Here is a 24,089-nt window from a genome sequence, read left to right as displayed (position 1 = left end):
AAAGTCAACCATCACTGCAGCCCTCCACCAGTCGGTGCTTAATGGCAGAATGGCCCGACGGAAGCCTCTCCTCAGTGCAAGACACATGAAAGCCCGCATGAAGTTTGCCAAAAAAACACCTGAAGGACTCCAAGATGGTGAGAAATAAGATTCTTTGGTCTGATGAGACCAAGATAGAACTTTTTGGCCTTAATTCTAAGCGGTATGTGTGGAGAAAACCAGGCACTGCTCATCACCTGTCCAATACAGTCCCAACAGTGAAGCATGGTGGTGGTAGCATCATGCTGTGGGGGTGTTTTTTCAGCTGCAGGGACAGGACGACTGGTTGCAATCAAGGGAAAGATGAATGCGACCAAGTACAGGGATATTCTGGACGAAAACCTTCTCCAGAGTGCTCAGGACCTCAGACTGGGCCGAAGGTTTACCTTCCAACAAGACAATGACCCTAAGCACACAGCTAAAATAACGAAGGAGTGGCTTCACAACAACTCTGTGACTGTTCTTGAATGGCCCAGCCAGAGCCCTGACTTAAACCCAATTGAGCATCTCTGGAGAGACCTAAAAATGTCTGTCCACCAACGTTTACCATCCAACCTGACAGAACTGGAGAAGATCTGCAAGGAGGAATGGCAGAGGATCCCCAAATCCAGGTGTGAAAAACTTGTTGCATCTTTCCCAAAAAGACTCATGGCTGTATTAGATCAAAAGGGTGCTTCTACTAAATACTGAGCAAAGGGTCTGAATATTTAGGACCATGTGATATTTCAGTTTTTCTTTTTTAATAAATCTGCAAAAATGTCAACAATTCTGTGTTTTTCTGTCAATATGGGGTGCAGTGTGTACATTAATGAGGAAAAAAAATGAACTTAAATGATTTTAGCAAATGGCTGCAATATAACAAAGAGTGAAAAATTTAAGGGGGTCTGAATACTTTCCATCCCCACTGTGTATATATATATATATATATATATATATATATATATATATATATATATATATATATATATATACACATATTAATATTATATTATAAAAAAAAACTATTATTACTCTTACTATGATGTGAAATTTTCACTTACATTTATCTTTTAGAATAAAACTTTACTGTAGCACAAATAAATGAGCCACAACAATTATGCAAATCCCTTTTTTTAAGTTTTTTTCTTTTACTTTATTAAAAATAATTAAAGCAGTTCTGTTCGTCAAACACTCCAGCGGTCTGAATCCATCTCAGAAATTTCAAATGCATTTTGGCATTATTCATATGCTGAAAAGATCCATGTGAAGTTCCAGGGCACATTAGCACTGGATAACACATTGTGGATTGTAAAGCTCAGTAACCACAGGCAAGATGCTTTATCTGTTTTCCAATTGCTTCACAGAACTAGTTTAAAAACACTTTGAGCAATCTTCTGTTCTAACTGATCATGACGCCTTATGCAAAACTATGTTACAATTCATTATTTTATATACAATATTATGACAGTCTCTGTCTATATCATTTATGATTGCAAAGAACATATATTTTAAGAATTATATTAATGTGCACATTTTTAGTATTTAGTTATGCCAATCCTTAAAGTAGGGGGAAAGGTAATAGAGTCACCCCCCTTTAAACACTACCTACTCACTGCTCTTCTACGTCCTCCATTTCAATAATAATAAATAATAAATATTTTTTTTTACTTTTTCTAACATGTTAGAACTGTTGATGTCAAAAGATAACGTCACAGCTCAGTCCTGTTCCGATGGACACACAAGCCCGAGGTTTTGTCACTTGGACAACCTGGAAAAAGAAAAATATTTGTATTGATATGTATTATTCACTTCAGAAAGTAGAAAAGCAGTGGGGAGCTAGCATTTAAAAGGTGGGTGACTACTGTGTGACCTGGAAAAACCCATACATTCAACGCTGCTGGGATACACACCAGTGTCTGGGTCCTGCCCAGACTAATATGTACTCTTTCAAAGAACTATCCTCAGCCCAAGAAAGGACACATTTGTTGAGTACCTCTCTTTGTAAAATACATTTGAGCTTAAAAGGTAAATAGAGTAAGCATAGTCAAAGCATAGCCAGAGCCCAGTGACCGGATCGGGTAGTCAGCCAAGCCAGAGTTCAGTAACCAGATCGTGTAATCAGCCAAGCCAGAGTTCAGTAACCAGATTGGGTAATCAGCCAGGCCAGAAGTCAGGGATCCACGTAGAGGAACAGCAAGCAGGATAAGGAGCCAGAAGGGATGTCAGCAAAGCCAGTCTTTAAACAGGAACGCAGGAGATGGTTTCTTGTGATGTGAACCACGCCTGACCGTCTGCTTGGCACGGTAGGGACCGTGACAGTTCCCCCACTTAGAAACGCCCTCTGGGCGTGGACAGATGGTTCCTCATAGGCATAGTCCTCAAAGTCCAAACTACCCTCCTCACCAGGGTAGTCAAGCATATCGTCGCCTGGCAGGAGGAATGTTCTGCCATAGGCATCCATGCCATATATATAGTCCTCATCAAGCCCACGGGAAAACAAAGCATCAACAGCAGTGTTAGAAGACTTTTTCTTTTTGGTCTTTGTTGTTTTTGAAGTTCTTGTAGGGGGTACATTCGCCGCTTGCAAAGATTTTTCAAATATTACCAGATCCTGCTTATGGACAATGGTACCATTCGAAGCATATGTACAGTCAGGTGGTAGAACTTCAAGCTGGGACACAGGCACTGGAACTTCAAACGGGGACACAGGCACCGGAAATTCAAGCTGGAACATGGGCACAGGGACATCAGACCGGGCAGCAGGCACTAGAACATCGGACTGGGTAGCAGGCACAGGAACGTCAGACTGGGGCACAGGAACTTTAAGCTGGATAGCAGGCAGGGATTCAGGGGTAGCAGGATGGATCTCACTTTAAGAACCTTTGGCCGAGGTGGGCGAGTTGGGCCCAGAGAGATAAAGTGCCCTCTTTCTCCACAATAGAAACAAAGACCACAGCTTCTCCTCTGCTCTTTTTCACCTTTAGATAGCTTGGACCGGATGGCCCCGATCTACATGGTTTCCGCATCATCCAGGGTAGGTGTGTGTACATCCACAGGAGCGTCTAGACTTTGTGGATTTAAAGCTTCATGGCATGGCACGTACTGGAAAGGCTTGGAATAATATCTGTATAGGGTATTCCTGTCCCTGGGTACCTGTAGGCCACGTGAACTAAGAGCAGACTTGGGAACACTGGTTTTCTTTGAAACAGGAATGTGAGAGTCCTGAGCAAACATGAATGCTTCCCAGCTGTCCAAGACTGGACTCCTTTCCTGTAAAATCTGATGAGCCCATGTATTGATTTGCCCAGAGAGCAGGTTGATGGAAGCGCAAACCTTTATATAGTCGGTGGCATAGGTTCTAGGCTTAAGAGCAAACAACAGCTCACAATCCATCTTAAAGTACAAGAATGATGCATGGCTACCGTCAAACCTCTCTGGCATCAACTCAAATGGCTCAGGACATGCTGGTTCTGGGGCTGGGCGTACTGTGCCTTTAAATAACTGAACTTCTTGATGCAGCTCCGAAACAGTCTGGCCCAGGCTGGACTTGCAGAGCAAGGGAGGTGAGCATCTCAAAGTATATCTCAACTCGGTTGAGAAACCCTCTGCATTGAACTGGTTCGCCCCCAAATCGCAGGGGAAGCGGGACGGTACCAGACGTACCTCTTATAGAGGTAATAGTGCCTGAAAGAGACTAAGGCAGGTGCCTGAAAGAGACTGGCGCAGCAGCAGGGACGGCCTGCAACTCAAGTTGTACCAGAGCAGCCACAGTGGGGGATTCCAGGTGAGCCGTGCGACTCAGGAGCGTTTGTAACACCATGGCAAACTGATCCATGCGGTGATCTTGCTCATCCAATCTGAAAAAAATATTACCAAGTGGATTGACTGTATCTTCTGAATTCATGGGCTTTGCCTACTGACTGTCACAAACCATGAACCAGACCGAGACAGAAGTACAGTAAAATCACACTTGTTTATTAATAAAAATAAAAAGGTAAATAGAGTAAGCGTAGTCAAAGCATAGCCAGAGTCCATTAACCAGATCTGGTAGTCAGCCAAGCCAGAGTTCAGTAACCAAATCGGGTAATCATCCAAACCAGAGTTCAGTAACCAGATCGGGTAATCAGCCAGGCCAGAAGTCAGGGATCCAAGTAGAGGAACAGCAAGCAGGATAAGGAGCCAGAAGGGATGTCAGCAAAGCCAGTCTTTAAACAGGAACGCAGGAGATGGTTTCTTGTGATGTGACCACGCCTGGCCGTCTGCTTGGCACGGTAGGGACCGTGACAGCCGCTTACTCGTTAAGCCAGAAGGTAAAAGTGGAAAACAGCAACAATATAGTTGTGAAGGACATGAAGAAGTTCTACAGCGTTGACGCTCATGGTGCCCTTAGAAAAACCACCTCATGGCTGGATGAAGCCAGAAGACATTCTATTGAAATTTGTTCCATGGAAAATAGTCTTTCTCATTACCCAGCATCCCGTTCTTGTGGCTTTATCAGTCATATACTCAACAAGAGGGATGATTTTCTAACCGTGCAGAGAACTGGTGGACACATTGCCTACTGCCCGGAGTGCATGCCTGCTTCTAGACATTCCTGTCTGGAACCCGAGACCCAGAAAAGACAATCTTACTCGTTAGATTCTAAGGACCTCCCTAATATTTTTGATCCTTTAGTCCCAGAAATGTCAATATCTTAATTTCTATTGATATATTTTTTATCAGTACTATCGAACAAACAACTATGACTATTTTTGATGAAGCGTTAATATTTGTTACAAAACCAGGAGCCCTTTCTATAGGTCAAAACTGAGTGGCGTTGGTGGCTCCGGGGAAATACTTGAACAACTTGTTCTCCTTGGACAAATAGCAATACACTAGAAAAAATTACATATGTTTTTTTCAATGAAATAAAACTCTGTCTAGAGAGTCTAAAAAAATAAAAGGTGTGTGACTAATTTAACCACTCTCTGCACGCGCTATAGCAAAAGATTGCTTAAATTGCTGGGAAGGCGTACATGGACGTTCTCCTGTTCTCGTCCTGCGTGCTCTGTGATCACAGAGTCCGTGAGACTCGGCTGATGATAGATCGGGTAAAGGGCCAATCACAGTAGGCCCTTTACCACGTGATCAGTGCAGCCTCATCAGTGCCTCCTGTTTTTTTTTTTAACAATAACGTTTTTTATTCATCTCCATCAGAGAAAAGTTTCATTACAAAAGAAAAAGGAAAGTACAATTACAAATATATATGAAAAAAAGAATTAAACAAAAAGAAGGAAAGTGACAATCTAGAAAAGATAGTATCCAATATTACATCCAAAAGCAAGACATTTCAGTTTACACTTTGATTACATATGTTCGTTCTTCACCACAATTGCATATCAGTAATAATACAATCTCCATAAAGAGAAAGGCACATTTTAGTGATCGGTTTTGTAGGTATCCCTTTTTTCCAGCGACCATGCTAGCAATATATGGGCCCGGACGGCTCCTCTGAGGGAGCCGTAATATCAGTAGATGTTTATATAGAAGCCCATGCACCCCAAATTTTCTCAAATTTCTTGGGGCATTTCCGGCTCATGTATGTGAGCTTGTAAAGTGGGAGGGTCTTGTCAATGAGTGTTTTCCACTGTCCCACCGTCGGGGGGGTCTGCCTGCTTCCATTTGATTAGAATAGCTTTCCTCGCATAGAATAGGGCGTAGAAAATAAATAGCCTCTTATGGGTGTTTGTGGTAAGGGTATCACAAATGCCCAGGAGAAGGACACGGGGATCCAGTGTAATTGTCAGGTTCCCAATCAAGTTGACGTATTGCACCACCTCCCTCCAGAACTGTTGAAGAAGGGGGCACGACCACACCATATGTAAAAAAGTACCTGTATCAGTATTACATTTTGGGCATCTATCAGAGTAAGAGGGATATATTTTAGCTAGCCTTTGGGGTGTATAGTACGCTTGATGAAGGAATTTTAGCTGAATGTACCTGTCCCTGGCAGATATCATCAGAGGAATATATTGTTGAATGCCTTCTTCCCAGTCTTCATCCGCCAGGGAGGGCACATCCATCTTCCATTTATTGAATAGCCTGGACCCCTGGTTATCAGTTCCCAGGGACACCCGAAGGTACAAAGAGGAGAGGATACGGTCTACATTTTTAGAAATAAGGAAGCGCTCCACCATATGTGATTGTAGTTGAATCTCTGAAGGAAATTGAGCCTGAATTGCGTGCAAGTAGCGAAAAAACATTTTGGTGGGGAGTTGAAAGGTACGTCGCATTTCGTCAAATGAAAGAAGTTTGCCCTCTGGCATGACATGCTGTAGGATTTTTATTTCAAATTTAGCCCATACTGCTGGGTCTGGAATCATTAATAGATGTGGTAATTTAGGGTTACCCCCAAAGTGGCGTATAGGGGGAAAAAATTTGTGGTGAATTAAGCTTAGCTGTCAACTGTTCCCATACCTTGGCGGTTGTGCGCATGGGGATAGTCATCGTATCTTGTGCTTTTGGCCCTCTGAATACCAAGTTACTTAATGCTGAGTATGACCCCAATATGGCTGCTTCTAAATTAACCGCCGGATTATGTTGTGACTGAATGAACCACCAGTGCACCGTCACCAGCACTGCTGCCCAATAATACTGTTTGAAGCACGGCAATGCCAACCCACCTGCAGATAGGGGAAGTTGTAGGCTGGTTTTAGCCACCCTGGGGGTCTGACCCGCCCAAATCAAATTATTGGTCATAAGTAAAAAACGGTAGTACAACGTAAAACTTGCAAAACCCATGGTCTTGTTGATCTTAGTGAAGATATTAGATGTAAACTTGGTACTGTGGTAATGTTAGTTGGAAGTAAGATGTATGGCAGCTCTACGCGTTTCGTGGCTAGGGGGCCACTCGTCAGGAGCAAGCACAAGATGTATCTATGAATAAAGGATGGAGTATTATGATAGGGTAGGTAAGTACGGTAATGGGGTATAAAACCCTCAGATCAATTACCTGTTGATATTTGGTGTAAGTGTGGTTGTGGCGCAAAAGCGGGGTACCAGACCCTCCGGATAAATGCTCCCAACCGGGAGCCGCGGCAGACACATCGTCCAAGATACCCAAATAGGCGTCGGCCAGAGCAGGCACAAGAGGGCAAGGCAACCTGGGGAGGAGATGAAGGGTGTGCCATGGTAAACTGGACAGGAATGGATGAGGGAGAAGGAATTGTGAATAAGGCCTATGGAAAGGCAGTGAAGAAAGTGAAAAACCGGCCAACAAGGGCCTGAGGGTGGGTGTGAAGAGAGATGGGGGAGGTGAGTGATGGTGATGACCACCAATCAAGGGTGAATTGTGCAAAGCAGAGGAAAAAAGAAAGGTGAGTGGCAAGGTAAGAAAGGGGAACAAATGTGGCTACCGTGAAGAAGACAGGGAGAAGGGTGATGGGGATGGGTGAATTACCTGGGTGTGGGTGGCTGATTGCAACAGCCATGTGTACAGTCCAGAGGAAGAGCGTGGAGGAAGCCTTGACTACCGGCACCCGCCCTAGGGACGCCCAAATAGGCGCCGGGGCGATGACGTCGCCGACGTCACGCCAGCGCAGCAGGGGGGGGGGCGGGGGAAGACCGGCGGCAGGAGGATTCCAGCAAACGCTCGATCCTCCGCCATCGGAAGTCCCCCAATTCTGCCCGCGAGCGTGGTCACCAAAGACATGGGCGGGCCCGCGCTGAGTAAGCGCCGCACGTCCAGTCTGGGATGCGTGACGTTGACGTGCAGTGACAGCACCCGTACCTGTCCAAATACAGGGGGAGGGTCCGTCAGGCACGTCACGGCTCCCGGAAGTGGAGAACCAGCCGGCCAGCAGGCACTCCCGACCAGGTTCACACCATTTCCAAGACTAAACCCAAATTAAAGTCAGTTGATATTGAAACATGAATAGGCAAAGATAATGAAAATAAAATAAAAATTGGGAAGATGTATGCAAAAGGTAGAAATAACTAACGTAAGAAATGTACAAGGATCACAAGGATTGCACATGGGAAAAGGTTTGCAAAAAGAGGGGTATGGCACTGATATAAATAGTACAGCAAGCCAAGTGTTTCCATCCCTATGAATATTCAATAAATGGGGTTGAAGGGAAAGAGAAAGGGACTTTAAATGAACATATGGTCTGGTAAGGCACCATTGTTCCATCCCTCGGGACTTTATATGAAACTGTAGTCTGGTAAGGCTGCGAGTTTCCATCCCTGTCATGCATCAAAAGGGGAAACGAGAGGGAAATGGGACTTTATATGAAACACTTGGTTGCAGCAAGGTAATTAGGTGAAAAGGTAAAAAGTTTTATTAATTGCCATCTAAAATAAACATCAATAGCATTAGATTGCAACAGTAATAACATACATTGATACATGGTATAAATTCATAAAAGCAGTATCATATAGAATGGCAATTCTATATGAACTCTGGAAGGATGATTAATTGCCATTCTATATGATACTGCTTTTATGAATTTATACCATGTATCAATGTATGTTATTACTGTTGCAATCTAATGCTATTGATGTTTATTTTAGATGGCAATTAATAAAACTTTTTACCTTTTCACCTAATTACCTTGCTGCAACCAAGTGTTTCATATAAAGTCCCATTTCCCTCTCGTTTCCCCTTTTGATGCAAATCAAATTATTGATGACCCGGTCTAATTGTTTGAAAAATGATTCAGGGATAGGTACTGGAGTGTTTCTAAACACATATAAAAATTTGGGGAGGAATATCATTTTGAGTAGGTTCGTCCTACCCACCGGTGTCAGGGGGAGAGACTTCCATGTTAGACATCTTCTTGTTAGTTGTTGTAAAATGGGGTATACGTTATCTGTCAAATAACAAGAGAGGTCTTTTTGTATTTCAATGCCCAGATACCGAAATTTAGTGACCGTTTGCAGTGGTATATGGGGGGAGGGAGTAGAGGTGGCTGGGAGATTGGGAAAAATACAGATTTATTCCAATTAATGCGTATTCCGGAGAAGGAGCCAAATAGATCTATGATCCTCAAGGTCTCTTCAAGAGAATAGGAAGCATCAGGAAGATACAGAAGAGCATCATCCGCATAAAGGGAAATTTGTTCCCTTAGAGGGCCTACCTCCATCCCCCCTGCAGCCGCAGAAGACCTAATGAGGATGGCGAGAGGTTCGATAGCCAGGGCGAACAGTCCCGGGGATAACGGACATCCCTGTCTAGTACCCCTGTGCAGTCTGAAGGGGGGCGAAAGGGACCCGTTGGTTCTGACTCTGGCAGTAGGATTGGCATACATCAGCTTGATCCATGAAATACATTTTGGCCCAATGTTAAACTTTTCTAATACGTGCCAGAGATATTCCCATTCGACCGAGTCGAGAGCCTTTTCGTTGTCTAGGGAGGCCACCACTCCGGGGGAACCCCTGGCAGCCGCATGGGATATATTTGTATATAACCGTAGCAGGTTGATGTCTGTTCCCTTACCTGGCATGAAACCTGTCTGGTCCCCATGAACCAGGGAAAGGATGACTGAGTTAAGTCGAATTGCTAAAATTTTTGTGATTATCTTATCGTCAACGTTTAGTAGCGAAATAGGTCGGTATGACTCACAGAGCTCGGGGTCCTTACGGGGTTTAGGAATTACAACAATCACAGCCTCTGACATTGACGGGGGGAGGCATTGGCCTTCCAGCATAGATAGTAGAAGTTCATAAAAACTGCGGGGCCAGGGACTCGCTATTAGTTTTATAAAATTCGGCCGGCAGACCGTCCGGGCCTGGGGATTTTGCAGATTGCAATGATGAAATTGCCGTCTGCACTTCTTTAAGAGTAATGGGTGCATCTAGTTTGCTTTTTTTTTCCTCTGATAGGACCGGAAAGTCTATTTGACTTAGGAAATTTTGCAGGATATCTATAGTATAGTCAGTCTTAGACGTAAATAAGAGTTCATAAAATTGTGCAAATCTGGTATTGATCATGGCAGGATCAGCCAGAAGGTTTCCCATATCATCTTTAATGTTGGAAATGTGTGCTATGGTGGAGCGCTCCTTAGCCAGCCATGCCAGCAATCTCCCTGATCTCTCCCCTTGTTCAAATATCCTCTGCGACTGTGAGAGCAGAAGCTTGCGAGTCGCAGTTGCTCGCAACAACGCTATCTCACAGTGGAGAGCTTGAAGTGTGGCATAAGTCCCTGCGTCTTTGGTAGTCACATAGCTGGATTCTAGACTCTGGGCCCGTCCCTCTGCTTCCTCTAATGCAAGCCTATTAAGTTTCCTAACTTTATTGATGACCATGCGATACTGTACCCGTGTGTATGCCTTGTAAGCATCCCACACCATTGGAGGGGGGGCTGTTGCTCTGTTTTGTACCCAATATGTATTCATTTCTCCCTCGATTTCAGGGGCGACACGCTCATCCGTTATCCAAAAACCCGAAACTCGCCATAGGCCAGTGCCTGTCGGCGAGTCCATGTTAAGTTGCAGAAGGAGGGGGGCATGGTCAGAAATGCCACGTGGTAAAATCTTAATCTCCTGGACACGGGAGAGAATGGGACCACTGGCATAAAACAAATCAATTCTCGAAAAAGAGGCGTATGTGGCAGAATGACATGTATATTGCCTTTCCCTGGGGTAACGCCATCTCCACACATCACTAAGGCCATATTCCTCCGCCCATCGCATCAGCGGGGAGTCAGAGGCCCCGCCATCACCCAGCCTATCCATACTAGGGTCTGGGGGCATATTAAAGTCTCCAGCCAAAAGTATGGCAGCTGGCGGGTATTGAGCCAATATAGGGGTCAGTTTGTGCAGAATCGTTATAGAGGCTGGGGGTGGGATATATAATCCATATCCATTTCAATCCTGTCGCACATAGCATGTATAACAACGTATTTCCCCTCGGAATCTAAATGGAGATCCAGCAGTGTAAAGGGTAAAGATTTGTGGACCAGGACACTGACTCCCCTGGAGTATGTGGAGTAGGTGGAGTGATAATAAGAACCCACCCAGGGCTTTTTTAGAGCCAATGTCCTGCTCCCCGTTAAGTGTGTCTCCTGCAAAATGCAGATATGTGGGTTGTATTTTTTGATGTAAGTAAAAACCAAGGAGCGTTTTATCCTGGAGTTCAGGCCCCTTACATTCCAAGACATAATATTAAGGGGATTCATTCTATCGCCATGAGATATGTGCCACAGGATTGATGCAACCTAAACTCCATACAGAGCTCACATACTATCAAAATTCATGATATATATATTCGTGGTTACGCAGTAGACTGAATAGCTTGCCTTCTCTAGTAGTAGCAGACTAACATTGCATGTCTTACTTTTAGTAAAATACTGATTGTACCATCTGAAGCAATTAAAAACCAAGAAAGTTAAAAATAAAAATAAAAAAGGAAAAATTACAAAACTTAGGCCTAACATGGGGTAAAAACCCCAACTCCAGACTTCCCCTCCCTCCCCCCTCCCCGCACCACCCCCCAAACTTCGGGATGCTTGTTCCCCATAACTAATTGCGACAACTGCCCATGGGGCCCGTGAACAGTAGGACACCAGAGCGACTTAGTCTGTGCACATAAAGAGCAGTCAGTGAGACAAAGATTTTCAGCTAAATGATCCCTGCAGATCCAAATATCTCCCAGAATGTTCCGGGGGCACTATTCTTGAACTAGAACGCGTTGCAAACTGGGGACTCCATTCCCATTATCAAATGCTTAAACAGGAACACAACTGTCACTCAATCTCACGAATCATCCTCGTGGTAGTGTTTCAAGCCACCTGGATGCTTCTTCAGGAGATGTGAAAAACCGCACCGATTCTCCATCTGGGACTCTCAGGAGGGCGGGAAATAACATGCTATACTTGATCCTGCGGTTGCGGAGATCCAGTTTGATTTGATCGAAAGATCTTCTTAGCTTTTGTGTATCAATTGAAAAATCAGGACAAATCATGAGTTTCGCTCCCTCATGGCGAAGCACTTCAATCTTTCTCGCCTCCCGCAAAACCTGGTCTTGATCCTGAAAGTTCAGGAGCTTTAAAATAAATGTGCGTGGAGGAGCTCCCGGGGGCCCCCGGGTAGCAGGCATTCTGTGCGCCCTCTCCACCACAAAGACATCAGAAAACTTGGCATCTGGAAGAAGGGTACGCAGCAAGTGTTCAGTAAATACCGTGGGGTCATTACCTTCTGCGCCCTCTGGTAGCCCCACTATCCGGAGGTTGTTCCTGCGATTTCTGTTCTCAGCATCTTCCGCACGAGCTTCCAAAACTTTCATCTTAGTTTGCAGCGTGCGGAGTGAGACTCCCTGATCTTGCAATGTGTCTTCTACCTCCCCACTCTTCTTTCAGCTTCAGTGAGCCTGGAGCGGAAACAATCCATGTCTCTACGTATAAGACTTATGTCCAGCTGCATGCTCTCTATCTTCCCTGTCAGGGTGGTTTGGCAGGTGGTAATAGCCTGCATGAGGGCTTCAAAGTTGCTCTGCTCCCGCAGCGCTGTATCTGCATCCTCTGCCTGAGAGGCCATGCTGGCCGCTATGGCGGGAGACAGGCGCGCTGCGGAGGCCGTTTTTCTTGGGGTATTCCTGGGCTTACGAGAGGCATGATTATATCTCTCTCTGGGCATACCGGTCCCGAGTTGTCATTTGTGTCCGATTGTAGATCGGATACTGCAGGGATCCGGATGTTAGGCCGGCCAAGTCTCAGAGCTCCCTCAGAGCACGTCTGGTCCGGTGGCCATCTTGGACACGCCCCCCAGTGCCTCCTGTTTAGTGCCCACCAGTGCTGCCTCATCAGTGCCCATCAGTGCAAGCTGTCTGTACCCATCAGTGCCACCTATCAGTGCCCAACAGTGCAGCCTCATCAGCGCACATCAGTGAAGGAGAAAAATTACCTGTTTGCAAAATGTTATAACAAATTATAAAAAAAGTTGATCTTTTTATGTTTGTTTAGCAAAAAAAAAAAAACAACCCAGTGGTGATTAAATACTACCAAAAGAAAGCTCTATTTGTGTTAAAAAAATGATAAAAATTTCATATGGATGCAGTGCTGCATGACCGCACAATTGTCATTCAAAGTGTGAGAGCGCTGTAAGCTGAAAATTGGCTTGGGCAGGAAGGGGGAATAAGTGCTCAGTAAGCAAGTGGTTAAAGCAAACCTGTGCATTTTCCTTTCAGGGAAAAGTAACAGGTTCACTTGGATAGCCCACCACTACACTGCCGATTCTTACCTTTTCCATATTCCCCCACTACTCTGTTTAAAAACTTGAAAAAAGTCCTGTATTAATTATGTGTCAGTATGGGTTAGATGTTACCCAGCGTAAGGTACCCTCATCCTGCCTAAATGTGACAGCACTCTGGCTTGGTAATAGGCTACTCAAGTGCTCAGAGTTTTAGGCCTCATGCACACAGAATGTTTATTTAACTCTCTGAGAAACCAGCAGCGTTTTTGCAAAAAAATAAATGCCTTGTAAAGTGCCTAAAGCTTTTACAAGCTTTTAGGAGCTTTTACAGGCATCAATAATTTATTCTGGCCATTGAAATGAATTAATGCTCAGGCGCTAAATGGGCTGCGCATTTAACAGCTTTTAGTAGCATCAAGAGTTTTTTCTGCCCAAACTCTGCTGCTCCTGGACACACTGGCAGTTGTTTTTTTTTTTCTGCCTGTAAACTCTCCTGCTACTAAATGCTGCTAAAAGCCCTATGTGTGCATGGACAGCAAGGGAGTTTGGAGGCAGGAAAAAAAAACAAACGCTCCTAGAAGCAGCTGTAAAAATGCACAGTGTGCATGAGACGTTACTGTGGAGGAAGGGGAGAGAGTCACATGACTGGATTCTGCAAGCCCTCTTTAAGAAAAAGGGCACCCCCAGATATCAATTTACCCACCAGGGGAATAAGAGTGCAAGAGTACCCCTTATTACTCCCCCCCCAAAATATCAAAAATAATAGAAACCCACACGATGAAAAAGCCCTTAACCACTTGCCGACCGCCTGCCGTTGTTCGACGATGGCAGAATGGCACTTCTGCGCAAATCGCCGTAGCTGTACGGCGGGCGCTTTGAGAAATATAGAGGGTGCGCATGCTCGCTGCATCACTTGGGAGCTGATGTGTGTGCCCGGCTGTCACTATGTCCGCCGGGCACCCGCGAGCGCTCCTGACAGAGACAGAACGGAGATCTGTCAATGTAAACAGACAAATCTCCGTTCTGTCAGGGGTGAGGAGACTGATCTGTTGTTCCTACTGCTTAGAAACAACAATTGATCTCCTCCCCCAGGCAGTCCCATCCCCCCACAGTTAGAAACACACCCTAGGACACACATTTAACCCCTTGATCGCCCCCTAGTGTGAACCCCTTTGCTGCCAGTGAAATTTAAACAGTAATCAGTGGCTATTTTTAGCTCTGATCGCTGTATAAATGTCAATGGTCCCAAAATAGTGTCAAAAGTGTCGGATTTGTCCACCACAATGTCGCAGTCCTGAAAAAAATCACAGATCGGTGCCATTACTAGTAAAAAAAATGATTAATAATAAAAATGCCATAAACCTATCCCCTAATTTTGTAGATCAGTGGTCATCAACCCTGTCCTCAGGGCCCACTAACAGGCCAGGTTTTATGTATTACCTTGGGGAGATGCAGACTAGAATACTGCAATCACTGAGCAGCAAATAATATCACCTGTGATGTATTTCAGTTATCTTGCAAACCTGGCCTGTTAGTGGGCCCTGAGGACAGGGTTGATGACCACTGTTGTAGACGCTATAACTTTTGCGCAAACAAATCAATATACGCTTATTGCGATTTTTTTATATATGAGAATATATATCAGCCTAAACTGAGAAAGAAATGTGTTTTTTTATATATTTTTGGGGGATATTTATTATAGCACAAAGTAAAAAATATGGATATAAATTTTGTTTGCGTACAATGTCCCACGACCATGCAATTGTCAGTTAAAGCGACGCAGTGCCATATCGCAAAAAATTGCCTGATCGGGAAGGGGGTAAATTCTTCCGGGGCTGAAGTGCTTAAAAATTAATTTGAAAAAGGAAATAATGTCCTATGATGTAAACCCTTCATTAATCACATTGTCCAGCAATGTAGATCCATTGTTATTCATGATGACCCACTGTCAAGATGAGCCACCGCTCGATGATGCAGCTTGGATAGGATAGGAGGGTTTAGATCTGATTTAATTTATGATTGAAGTTGGCTCAGGAAAAGTTTAATTCCAGTTGACTGTTATTGATTACTCCTTTTTTTCTATTAAATACATCATGCAAAATTTTCTCTCTCTGCTTTAACAGTTACAGTGTGCTACTAGTAACAATGCACCATGATCAAGTAAACCATTATTTCTTCTATCCCATTATGTATGAGATTATCTGCAGAAAAGTACAATATATTCACTTACCAAACTATTCCCTGAGCCCCAGAGCCTATAGGCTTGAGATTCTGGTAGCGTTTCAGAACCGTGAAGGTCGAGTCCCCTACTTCCACACTGTAGAACTGGTTGTCAACTTTACTTTTACTCATGTTGTAATGTTTGGCAATATAAGACACATCCACTTGATTACTGAATCCCTGTTGTAAAAGGAAAGTAGAAAGAGGAAGCTTAGTATGGTTGTGAACAAATTCCTTTTTGCATCACTCTAAAATATTTCTGCTTTGTATAAACAAGTATGCTGAATATCATTTTATATTGTAAGTTTCCAAAGAATATAATTAACCTTATTCCATAATGATATGGAAGTCAACAATCCAAATTATGCACAGATGCTTCACAAACATTGTTATAAGAAATAATCATATTGTAGAACATATTCAAATACATAATCAGGCATTCATTCAAAATCACGGTGCAATTAAAAGTGCAGTTTTGTTGTAGAAAATGTGTGGCAGGGTAATACAATTCACTGAAAAGATCATGAAAATGGGAGGAAAGATTGATCTTATGACATGGTTTATCAAGAATGAATGTATGGTTTATGAAATGTATACAGTATATGAAAATGATCATTCTCATTTCAAATGCTATTCTAGCACACTTATGCCGCGTACACACGGTCGGACTTTTCGTCTACAAAAGTCCGACAGCCTGTCCGACAGACTTCCGGCGGACTTCCGGCGGACTTTCGGCGGACTTGCAGCAGACTTTCTAACGAACGGACTTGCCTACACACGACCACACAAAAGTCCGACGGATTCGTACGTGATGACGTACACCGGACTAAAATAAGGAAGTTCATAGCCAGTAGCCAATAGCTGCCCTAGCATGGGTTTTTGTCCGTCGGACTAGCACACAGACGAGCGGATTTCGGGGTCCGTCGTACTTACGACGTAAAGATTTGAAGCATGCTTCAAATCTAAAGTCCGTCGGATTTGAGGCTAAAAAAGTCCGTTGAAAGTCCGGAGAAGCCCACACACGATCGGATTACCAGCCAGCTTTAGTCCGTCAGCGTCCGTTGGACTTTTGTAGACGAAAAGTCCGACCGTGTGTACGCGGCATTATACACATTTTCTACCCATTTTTAAAGATATGATATTGCTTCTGATCATAAATGCTAATATGAACAATACATGCCTAATGTTTCAAAACAATAAATATCAGGAAACACAAAAAGAATAGTATCATGCAGACATGGTATTTAGTATATAGAGTCCATGTTACTGTGCAAGGTAAGAGTTCATGTAGACGAAAATATTGTGGTGTAAATATCCCAAATCTCAAATCGATCGATGTGAAGGCATTAACCTGAATGTCAGCTCATTCCTAGAGCTTCTTGAGAAGCATAAAGAGATTTGGGATACTTTTCTATTTGTGTTTCCTGATATTTATTATTTTGAAACCTTAGGCATGTATTGTTCATATTATCATTTATCCATCCATGTCTGTACATTTGGCATTTGGTGATCTTTAGGATTACTAGCATATAGTGAGCTGACGCATAGCTTCCTTTCTATTTTCATCACAATTATTTTCACTTATTTTTTTATTTTTTTGCACTTTGGGTGTTTCATCACTGTTTTACATACATTTTTTTGCATTTAATATTTTGAGGGCTCAAACCTTTGCATCATGTGTATTCGGAATACATGTTACTTGTTTAGAACATTCAATTGAAGATGTGTGACTCATTGTGACTTGGGGTTGTATTCTTGTCACAGGTATCACTAATACCATTTTTGCACACTTTACATTTGAATGCTTGTTCTATATATCACATGTCTTAAGTGATTTGTGTGACTTCGAGTTTGTGCACAGTCGCATTGGTGCAACTTGATATATGCTTCACTACATATATTGTCTTGTTTGCTTTGAGATTTTGAGTGTCACATTAGTGTTTAAGGCGCTTCTTCACATACAGATTCACATTCTGATTATCCTCAGTTTTTACTTATTCGTATCAGCGCTACACTTTTATTCACATATTTGAAATAAGTACTAGGGATGATTGAATCAGGACTATTACCAAATCAACATATTCCAATTCTCCTAAATATTTGTATTTCAGCTTCTCTGATCCACATAGCATAAGACAATTTAGAAATTTAAGCTGAAGCTGATTTAGAACTGATGAAATGTATATTTATCTGCAGAGATACATTATAAGTATATAGTTAAAAAAAACCTAGCAATTAATGCATTTGCTAATTAGTCTGGTTTTAAAACTGATTTGCTCACTGCTACTGAGCAAGGTTAGTCTTAGTCACCTCCAATACAGTACATTTTTTTAGATTTAAAAAGGAAAATATTGAGTTTGTGAAACCTTATCTGATAGTACTAATGTCAAGGTCAAAACTTTGGACAAAACAATCTTCAAACTCAACCTCTACTACAACATTTCTTAAACCCCTTTAGTAGCTTTGATAAAGTGTATTGTCAAGTGTTTCTAAACCCTAATTTAAGCCCCTGTTGTCAGCAACCACCATAATACATATAAAATACAATACAAAAACTCCGCGCTTTGGAAGGGAAAGAAGGTATGCAGCCTCCCCTAATAAACCCATTAATAATAAACCATAATACATATGTTCACAGTGGCATAAATATTGCAAATTCAGGAGCCATAGCCATACTGATGCACCTACAGCTTGACAGACCCTAAGCTTTTAACCTCTACTGCAGGTGTGGTGGGCACAGGGTGCGCTGTTATTATGAGTTCTTGTATCTGAAAGTGTCAACATGCATATGAACAATATAAGGAAATTCTCCAGGCTCATGTATGCATCAAAAAGTTCACAGTGCTTTAGCTCCACTCTTATCCAATACTTCAATGCACTGTTAAAAAAAACAAAACATTATTTTCATATCGAAACCCTTGCAGCTATAATTAACATGATCCCCAAACCCAAATCTGATATCAACAGCTGGGACATTTATAGGCAAAATTTCTTTGCTCAACCTGAATGTAGAGCTCTCTCAAAATTCTTACTCTGTGCTTGAACCTCATTTTAGGCTCCTTGATCAAAAAAGACCAGATGGGGCTTCATACCACATCATCAAGCAGAGGATAACATGTGTAGAGCAACCTTCTTAACGCACATAGCTCACCACTGACATATCTCCACGTATTTCCTTTCACTAGATATAAGCAAAGATTTTGATACAGTTTTGTGGCCATACCTGAATTATATCTTGAGGCTTTGAGAATCTTCAGAATTACAGTATATAAATGAGCTTTGGCCCAAATTTTCTACTGTGGGTCTCTGTGAATCTGCAAGCCTTCATAAAATACGAGTGTTACAAATCAGACCATTCAATAACAGGCTACCTTTTTGTTGAAATGGGTCTCCCAAAGTTTAAATTACATGGGTATCAACCTGACATCCCACCTATCCATGCTATACCAAGCGAATTATCCCTCACTCACTGGACAACGCTCATGTCCTGATAGGCTCTGTTGCATGTATCCAGGATGGGTAAAATATTATCAGGCTGCCCAGCTTATACAAATTGCTCAATACCACACGAACAATTAAATTCCATTATAGGTTAGCCTTGAGGCCGCTGACTGAGACCCCATAGACAACCTCATCTGGCTACATCACCAAGAATGTATGTTTATTCCAAATCCAGTTACCCAACACTCCATTGTCCTTTGGGATATGCTGAAAATCCCATTTAAACTACTAAACCACATACCCCCTTTCATTCCTCAAGCACCCATCATTTTATTCTACATGTGTTAATCCTACCTCCTGACAACTTTTACATAGTTACATAGTAGGTGAGGTTGAGAAAAGACACAAGTCCATCAAGTCCAACCTATGTATGTGATTATATGTCAGTATTACATTATATATCCCTGTATGTTGTGGTCATTCAGGTGCTTATCTTTTTTTTTTTAAAGGGTAAATTTTATTCAAGTTACCAAAATAATATGCATTTACAACGCACAATGCTCATTCGTAGTAGCTACAGCAATGACAGTATTCTAACATAACCTTGTAACATATGATCAGGACATGTGCATCATGGCATCCATTTGTTTCAACTTGTTAACCTCCCTGGCGGTATGATTATTTCGGATTTTAGGTGCTGAAAGCGGTACAATTATTTTGCATGGAAATTTGGCATTTTATATTGTAGGTCTGTAATTCTTAACAATAACACACTTAAATCTGTCCAAACAAGAGTCTAGTAGATATCCCGGGTATGATAAAGTTTAAAACACAAAAACATAAATTATAATATAATAAATAAAAATAAATAATTAAAAAAAAAAAAATTAATAATAAAATAAATTTCCCCACCATTCACTATCGCTCAATTCTGCAAGTGTTCTAATTTACTATCGCTGTTTTCTAGCTGGTCTAAAGCCACTTTTGATGTAAAGGGACACTTTTTGGTTGCTATGGACAATCTCCAGTTTCCAGGCAGAAAAAACAGTATATATAACATAAAACTACATGCAGGGCATAGGACAAAGCACTGGGGACAAAATGGGTGTGAAATAATGTCATACAGTACTGTAATCTGTAAGATTACAGTACTGTATGTGTTATGATTTTACACTTTTTTGAATTTGCCGCCAGGCTCCACCCCCGTGCGTCGCGCCGCTCGCAGGGAACGGAGCCTGGCACGGAGAGGCTTCGGAGGAGGACGGAGCCCACAGACACAGAGGGGGACATCGCAGGATCCCGGGGACAAGGTAAGTAAAGCCACACCAGGATCCTGCGATGTAATCCCGAGTGTGGCTCGGGGTTACCGCTAATGGTCCTGAATTTTAACCCCGAGTCACACTCGGGAAAACCGCCAGGGAGGTTAATAAAGAAAAACTATTACATTGGGTGAAACCAGTCTATGTGTTTCTCCATCAATCTACAACAATTCAACTAAATTCTAGTCTACTGCCTTGTGTTCTCAATTTCATCATGGTCCATACTATATTATTCATTTTTCACTTTGTTGTTTTTCTGCTACACCTCAATCTCGCCAGACACATGTTTCATTCATCCGGCCCATATTTTTCCAAACTTCTTTGGGCAACGTCTAGCCGTATATGTAATCTTGTACATTGGCAATGCCTTATTAATGAGTTCCACCCAATTTTGGAGTGATGGGGGGTCGGGTTCTTCCATCTAAGAGCTAGCGCTTTTTTGGCATAGAAGAAGGCCATTCTCAATAGTGTTTTCTGAGAGCTAGATATTTCTTCCTCCCAGGGAATAAATGTTAGGGAGGGCCAATCTGTTTTGATGAAATTCTAGGATCACCTTCCAAAATCTCTCCACTAGGGGACACTGCCACACCATATGGAAATAGTCTCCCGCTGCACTCCTGCATCTAGGGCATTCCGGTGAGTCCTGTCTTCCCATTTTGTGTAACCGGGTCGGGGTGTAGTATGTTCGGTGCAAATAATTAAACTGTATCAGTTTATCTCTGGCTGAGATCATTGAAGGCAGCAGAGTCTCCATGACCTCAGACCAGGATTCCCCCATGAGGGATGGTATATCAGTCTTCCACTGTGCAGCTACCCTCTCCATCCTAGGAGAAGAGGAGCAGGACAGAATAATACCTGGAGATTAGTTTTAAATGGTCATCCTATATTAGTAATTTTTCCATAACAGATGTGGATAGCTCTGCCCCGCCTCCACCAAACTGTGCTTTTGCTGCATGGCGCAGCTGAAGGTATCAAAAGAAATATGTATTTGGGATCCTATATTCGGACTTCAAGTCCGTGAAGGACTTGAAAATTCCAACTCTAAAGAGTTGATGCGTATATTTAACTCCATATGCTGCCCAACGTGCCCCATCTGGGATTTTGTATATTTCCACGAGCTGGGGATTGTGCCACAAAGGGGCATTCGGAGAGACGGTCAAACTGGAACACCCCTGCTCTGGTGTTACACGTGTGAAATATTCTGTAAGAAAGTTTGAGGATTCCTGCTCCTCGTTCTGGGTAGGGACTCTTTCGGTATAGTACATTGATCAGCACCTCATATGAGTTGACTTGGGCAGCCTGTGTGGCCACTGACGCAATGTCCATTGCCGGGAAAAACCATCAATGTACATGTGTCAGCTGGGCCGCCAGATAGTAAAACTGCAAATTCGTCAGTGCCAGGCCTCCCGCCCGTATCGGTAAGAACAACATGTCCAGTGACACCCTAAATGGTTTAGAACCCCTGGGGAATGAAGAGAGTAATCTATTAATTTCTGTAAACAGTTTAGGTAGATCATTTGAAATATGTTGATTCGTCCCAGGAGATTGAGAGGCAGCTTAGACCACATCTGTAAGTTATCCTTCAGACGGATCAGTTTGGGAGATAGGTTATTAGGTGTGTACCTGTTTAGTGGGAGCTGGATCTCAACCCCCAAGTACCAAAATCGAGATACCATTTGCAACGGTACCTCAGGAGGCAAACTAGGATCATACTCAGAACTAAACGGGAAAATTATAGACCTATTCCAGTTCACTTTGAGTCTTTAATATTCCCCGAACCTGGAGATTCTATCTAGAGTGTTGAGTAGTAATCCCTCTGCCTCTGCCAAGTACAGCAGCATGTCATCTGCATAGAGTGATGTTTTTTCCTCCAATGCATTAATCCTGCAACCCCGGACAGCGCCACCCGCCCCTGTCGAGTGCCCCTATTTATTTCAAAGGTATCTGTAATGATGTTATTAACCCTCAGACGGGCCATCGGACTAGCATACAACAGGCGTAACCAGGCTATAAATTTGGGTCCGAAACGAATCCACTCAAGTACTGCTAGCAAGTAGGGCCATTCAATGGGATCAAATGCTTTATGTGTGTCTAGCGACACCACCACTCGGGTATCAGGACTGGTGCCTTTCGATTGGAGGATAGTAATGAGACGACGCAGGTTTATGGCCGTCGACCTTGCAGGTATGAAACCCGTCTGATCAGGATGGATGACAGAAGCGATCACTTTATGCAACCGTTGGGCAAGGATTTTAGCTAGTATTTTTGCATCTACATTTATTAGGGATATGGGTCTGTATGACTTGCAATAATTGTGGTCCTTGTGAGTGCCTCCCTCAGAGATTCTGGAAGTATGCCTTTATCGAATGCATCCCTATACATTTCAAGTAGTTTAGGGGCCAGACTCTCATTATAGGTACTGTACCACTCAACCGGAAAGCCATCCAGCCCAGGGGTCTTATTTGGGTTAAGGGAACACACAGTGGTCCTAATTTCATCCACTGTGATCGGAAGTTCCAGCTCCTTAGCCACCTCCCCTGAGAGTTCTAGGAGAGGAATTGGGGCCAAGTAGTCCTGAACTTCCCCTTGCCCATCGTTTACCCTGGAGGAGTATAAATCAGTGTAAAAGGCAACAAAAGAGTTGGCAATATCAGCCTGTAATGTGCAAAGGCTCCTTTGTGCATCGTATATACGTGGAATGGATGCCGGAGCCTGCTGGGAGTGTGCTAGGTATGCAAGTAATCTACTGTTCTTATCCCCAAACTCAAAGATACGTTGCATCTGGTACAGTAGTTATTTTGGGGTTTTTTCTACTAGTACTAAATCTAAATGACAAACTCCCTCCCTCAACATTCTATGAGTCTCAGTATTAGGTTTTTTAATGTATTCTACTTCAGCTTCTGTGACTTTTTGTTCCGAGTCAAGGATCTTCCACTCCCTGTCGGACTGTAACTGTTTAATAACCCCTGCTATGGAGCCTCTGAGTGTTGCCTTAAATGCATCCCAGGTAACGCCTATTGGGACCTCACCTCTATGTTCCAGAAAATATTTATTGTTGTTGCCGTGGACCTCTCAAAAAACTCCTCCTTTAGCCACAAGGGGCTTAGCTGCCATAAGACATATCCCCGCGGACTCTCCATGTCAATGGTGAGAAGCAGGGGGGAGTGATCCGAGATAGCCTGCGGAAGATATTGGACACCAACCACCCTCGGCAACATTTCCTTAGAAACAAAGCACATGTTCAGTCTGGACAGAGTGCTAAATGTGGAAGAGTAACAGGAGTATGCTTTGATACCTGGATTTTTCCATCGCCATGCCTCTTCTAAGTTCTAAAGCCTCACACAAGCTTCCAGTGGGGAACCACCTCTGGCAGCTGCGCCCTGTCTATCAATGTCAGGCGATAATACAGCATTCAAATCCCCTGCTAGGATAATAGGCCCCTCCGCCACCTGGAGCACCTTTGCCATCATTGCTTCCCATACTGCCACAGTGAATGGGGGTGGTATATATACTGCTACAAACGTGTAAGGTTGGTTATTAATGAGAAGCACCAGAACCACAAATCTTGGATCCAATTTGACAGCTTTCGTGGAACACAATAATGACTTGGCCACCAGGACCGACACCTCTGGCGTAATTTGAGTAAGCAGAGTGAAAAGTGCTGCCCACAAACGCTCTATGGAGGACCAGTGTTTTTGCTCCAACCAAATGTGATTCTTGCAAGAATATAATATGGGGTTTGCGCTTGTGTATATATTTAAAGACTAAGGCCCGCTTAATTTTGGAATTGAGGCCCCTTACATTCCATGGAGGAGGCTAAGGGTCTGGATGGTTGGTGCAGTGTGTATCTAGGATGTCAGGATAATACAGCGTGTTGAGACAAGATGGCAAAGAGCTTCCTAGATGGGCCCATGGTACACATCT

General features: G+C 43.1%; 1 protein-coding gene across 10 annotated transcripts in view; it reads right to left on the bottom strand.

Moving 5' to 3' along the window:
• MAPK10 (mitogen-activated protein kinase 10) overlaps positions 1 to 24,089 on the bottom strand; it is a 335,312-nt gene that overhangs the window by 90,141 nt on the left and 221,082 nt on the right. For all 10 annotated transcript variants that reach the window (XM_073600094.1, XM_073600122.1, XM_073600104.1 and 7 more), the window contains one exon: positions 15,416 to 15,585. In XM_073600094.1, the coding sequence (XP_073456195.1) occupies positions 15,416 to 15,585 (170 nt within the window). The remainder of the gene's footprint in view (positions 1 to 15,415; positions 15,586 to 24,089) is intronic.

The sequence above is a fragment of the Aquarana catesbeiana genome, linkage group LG01, assembly GCF_042186555.1.
Source record: "Aquarana catesbeiana isolate 2022-GZ linkage group LG01, ASM4218655v1, whole genome shotgun sequence".
Classification (NCBI taxonomy): Eukaryota; Metazoa; Chordata; class Amphibia; order Anura; family Ranidae; genus Aquarana; species Aquarana catesbeiana.
This window is presented reverse-complemented; position numbering and strand designations above follow the sequence as displayed.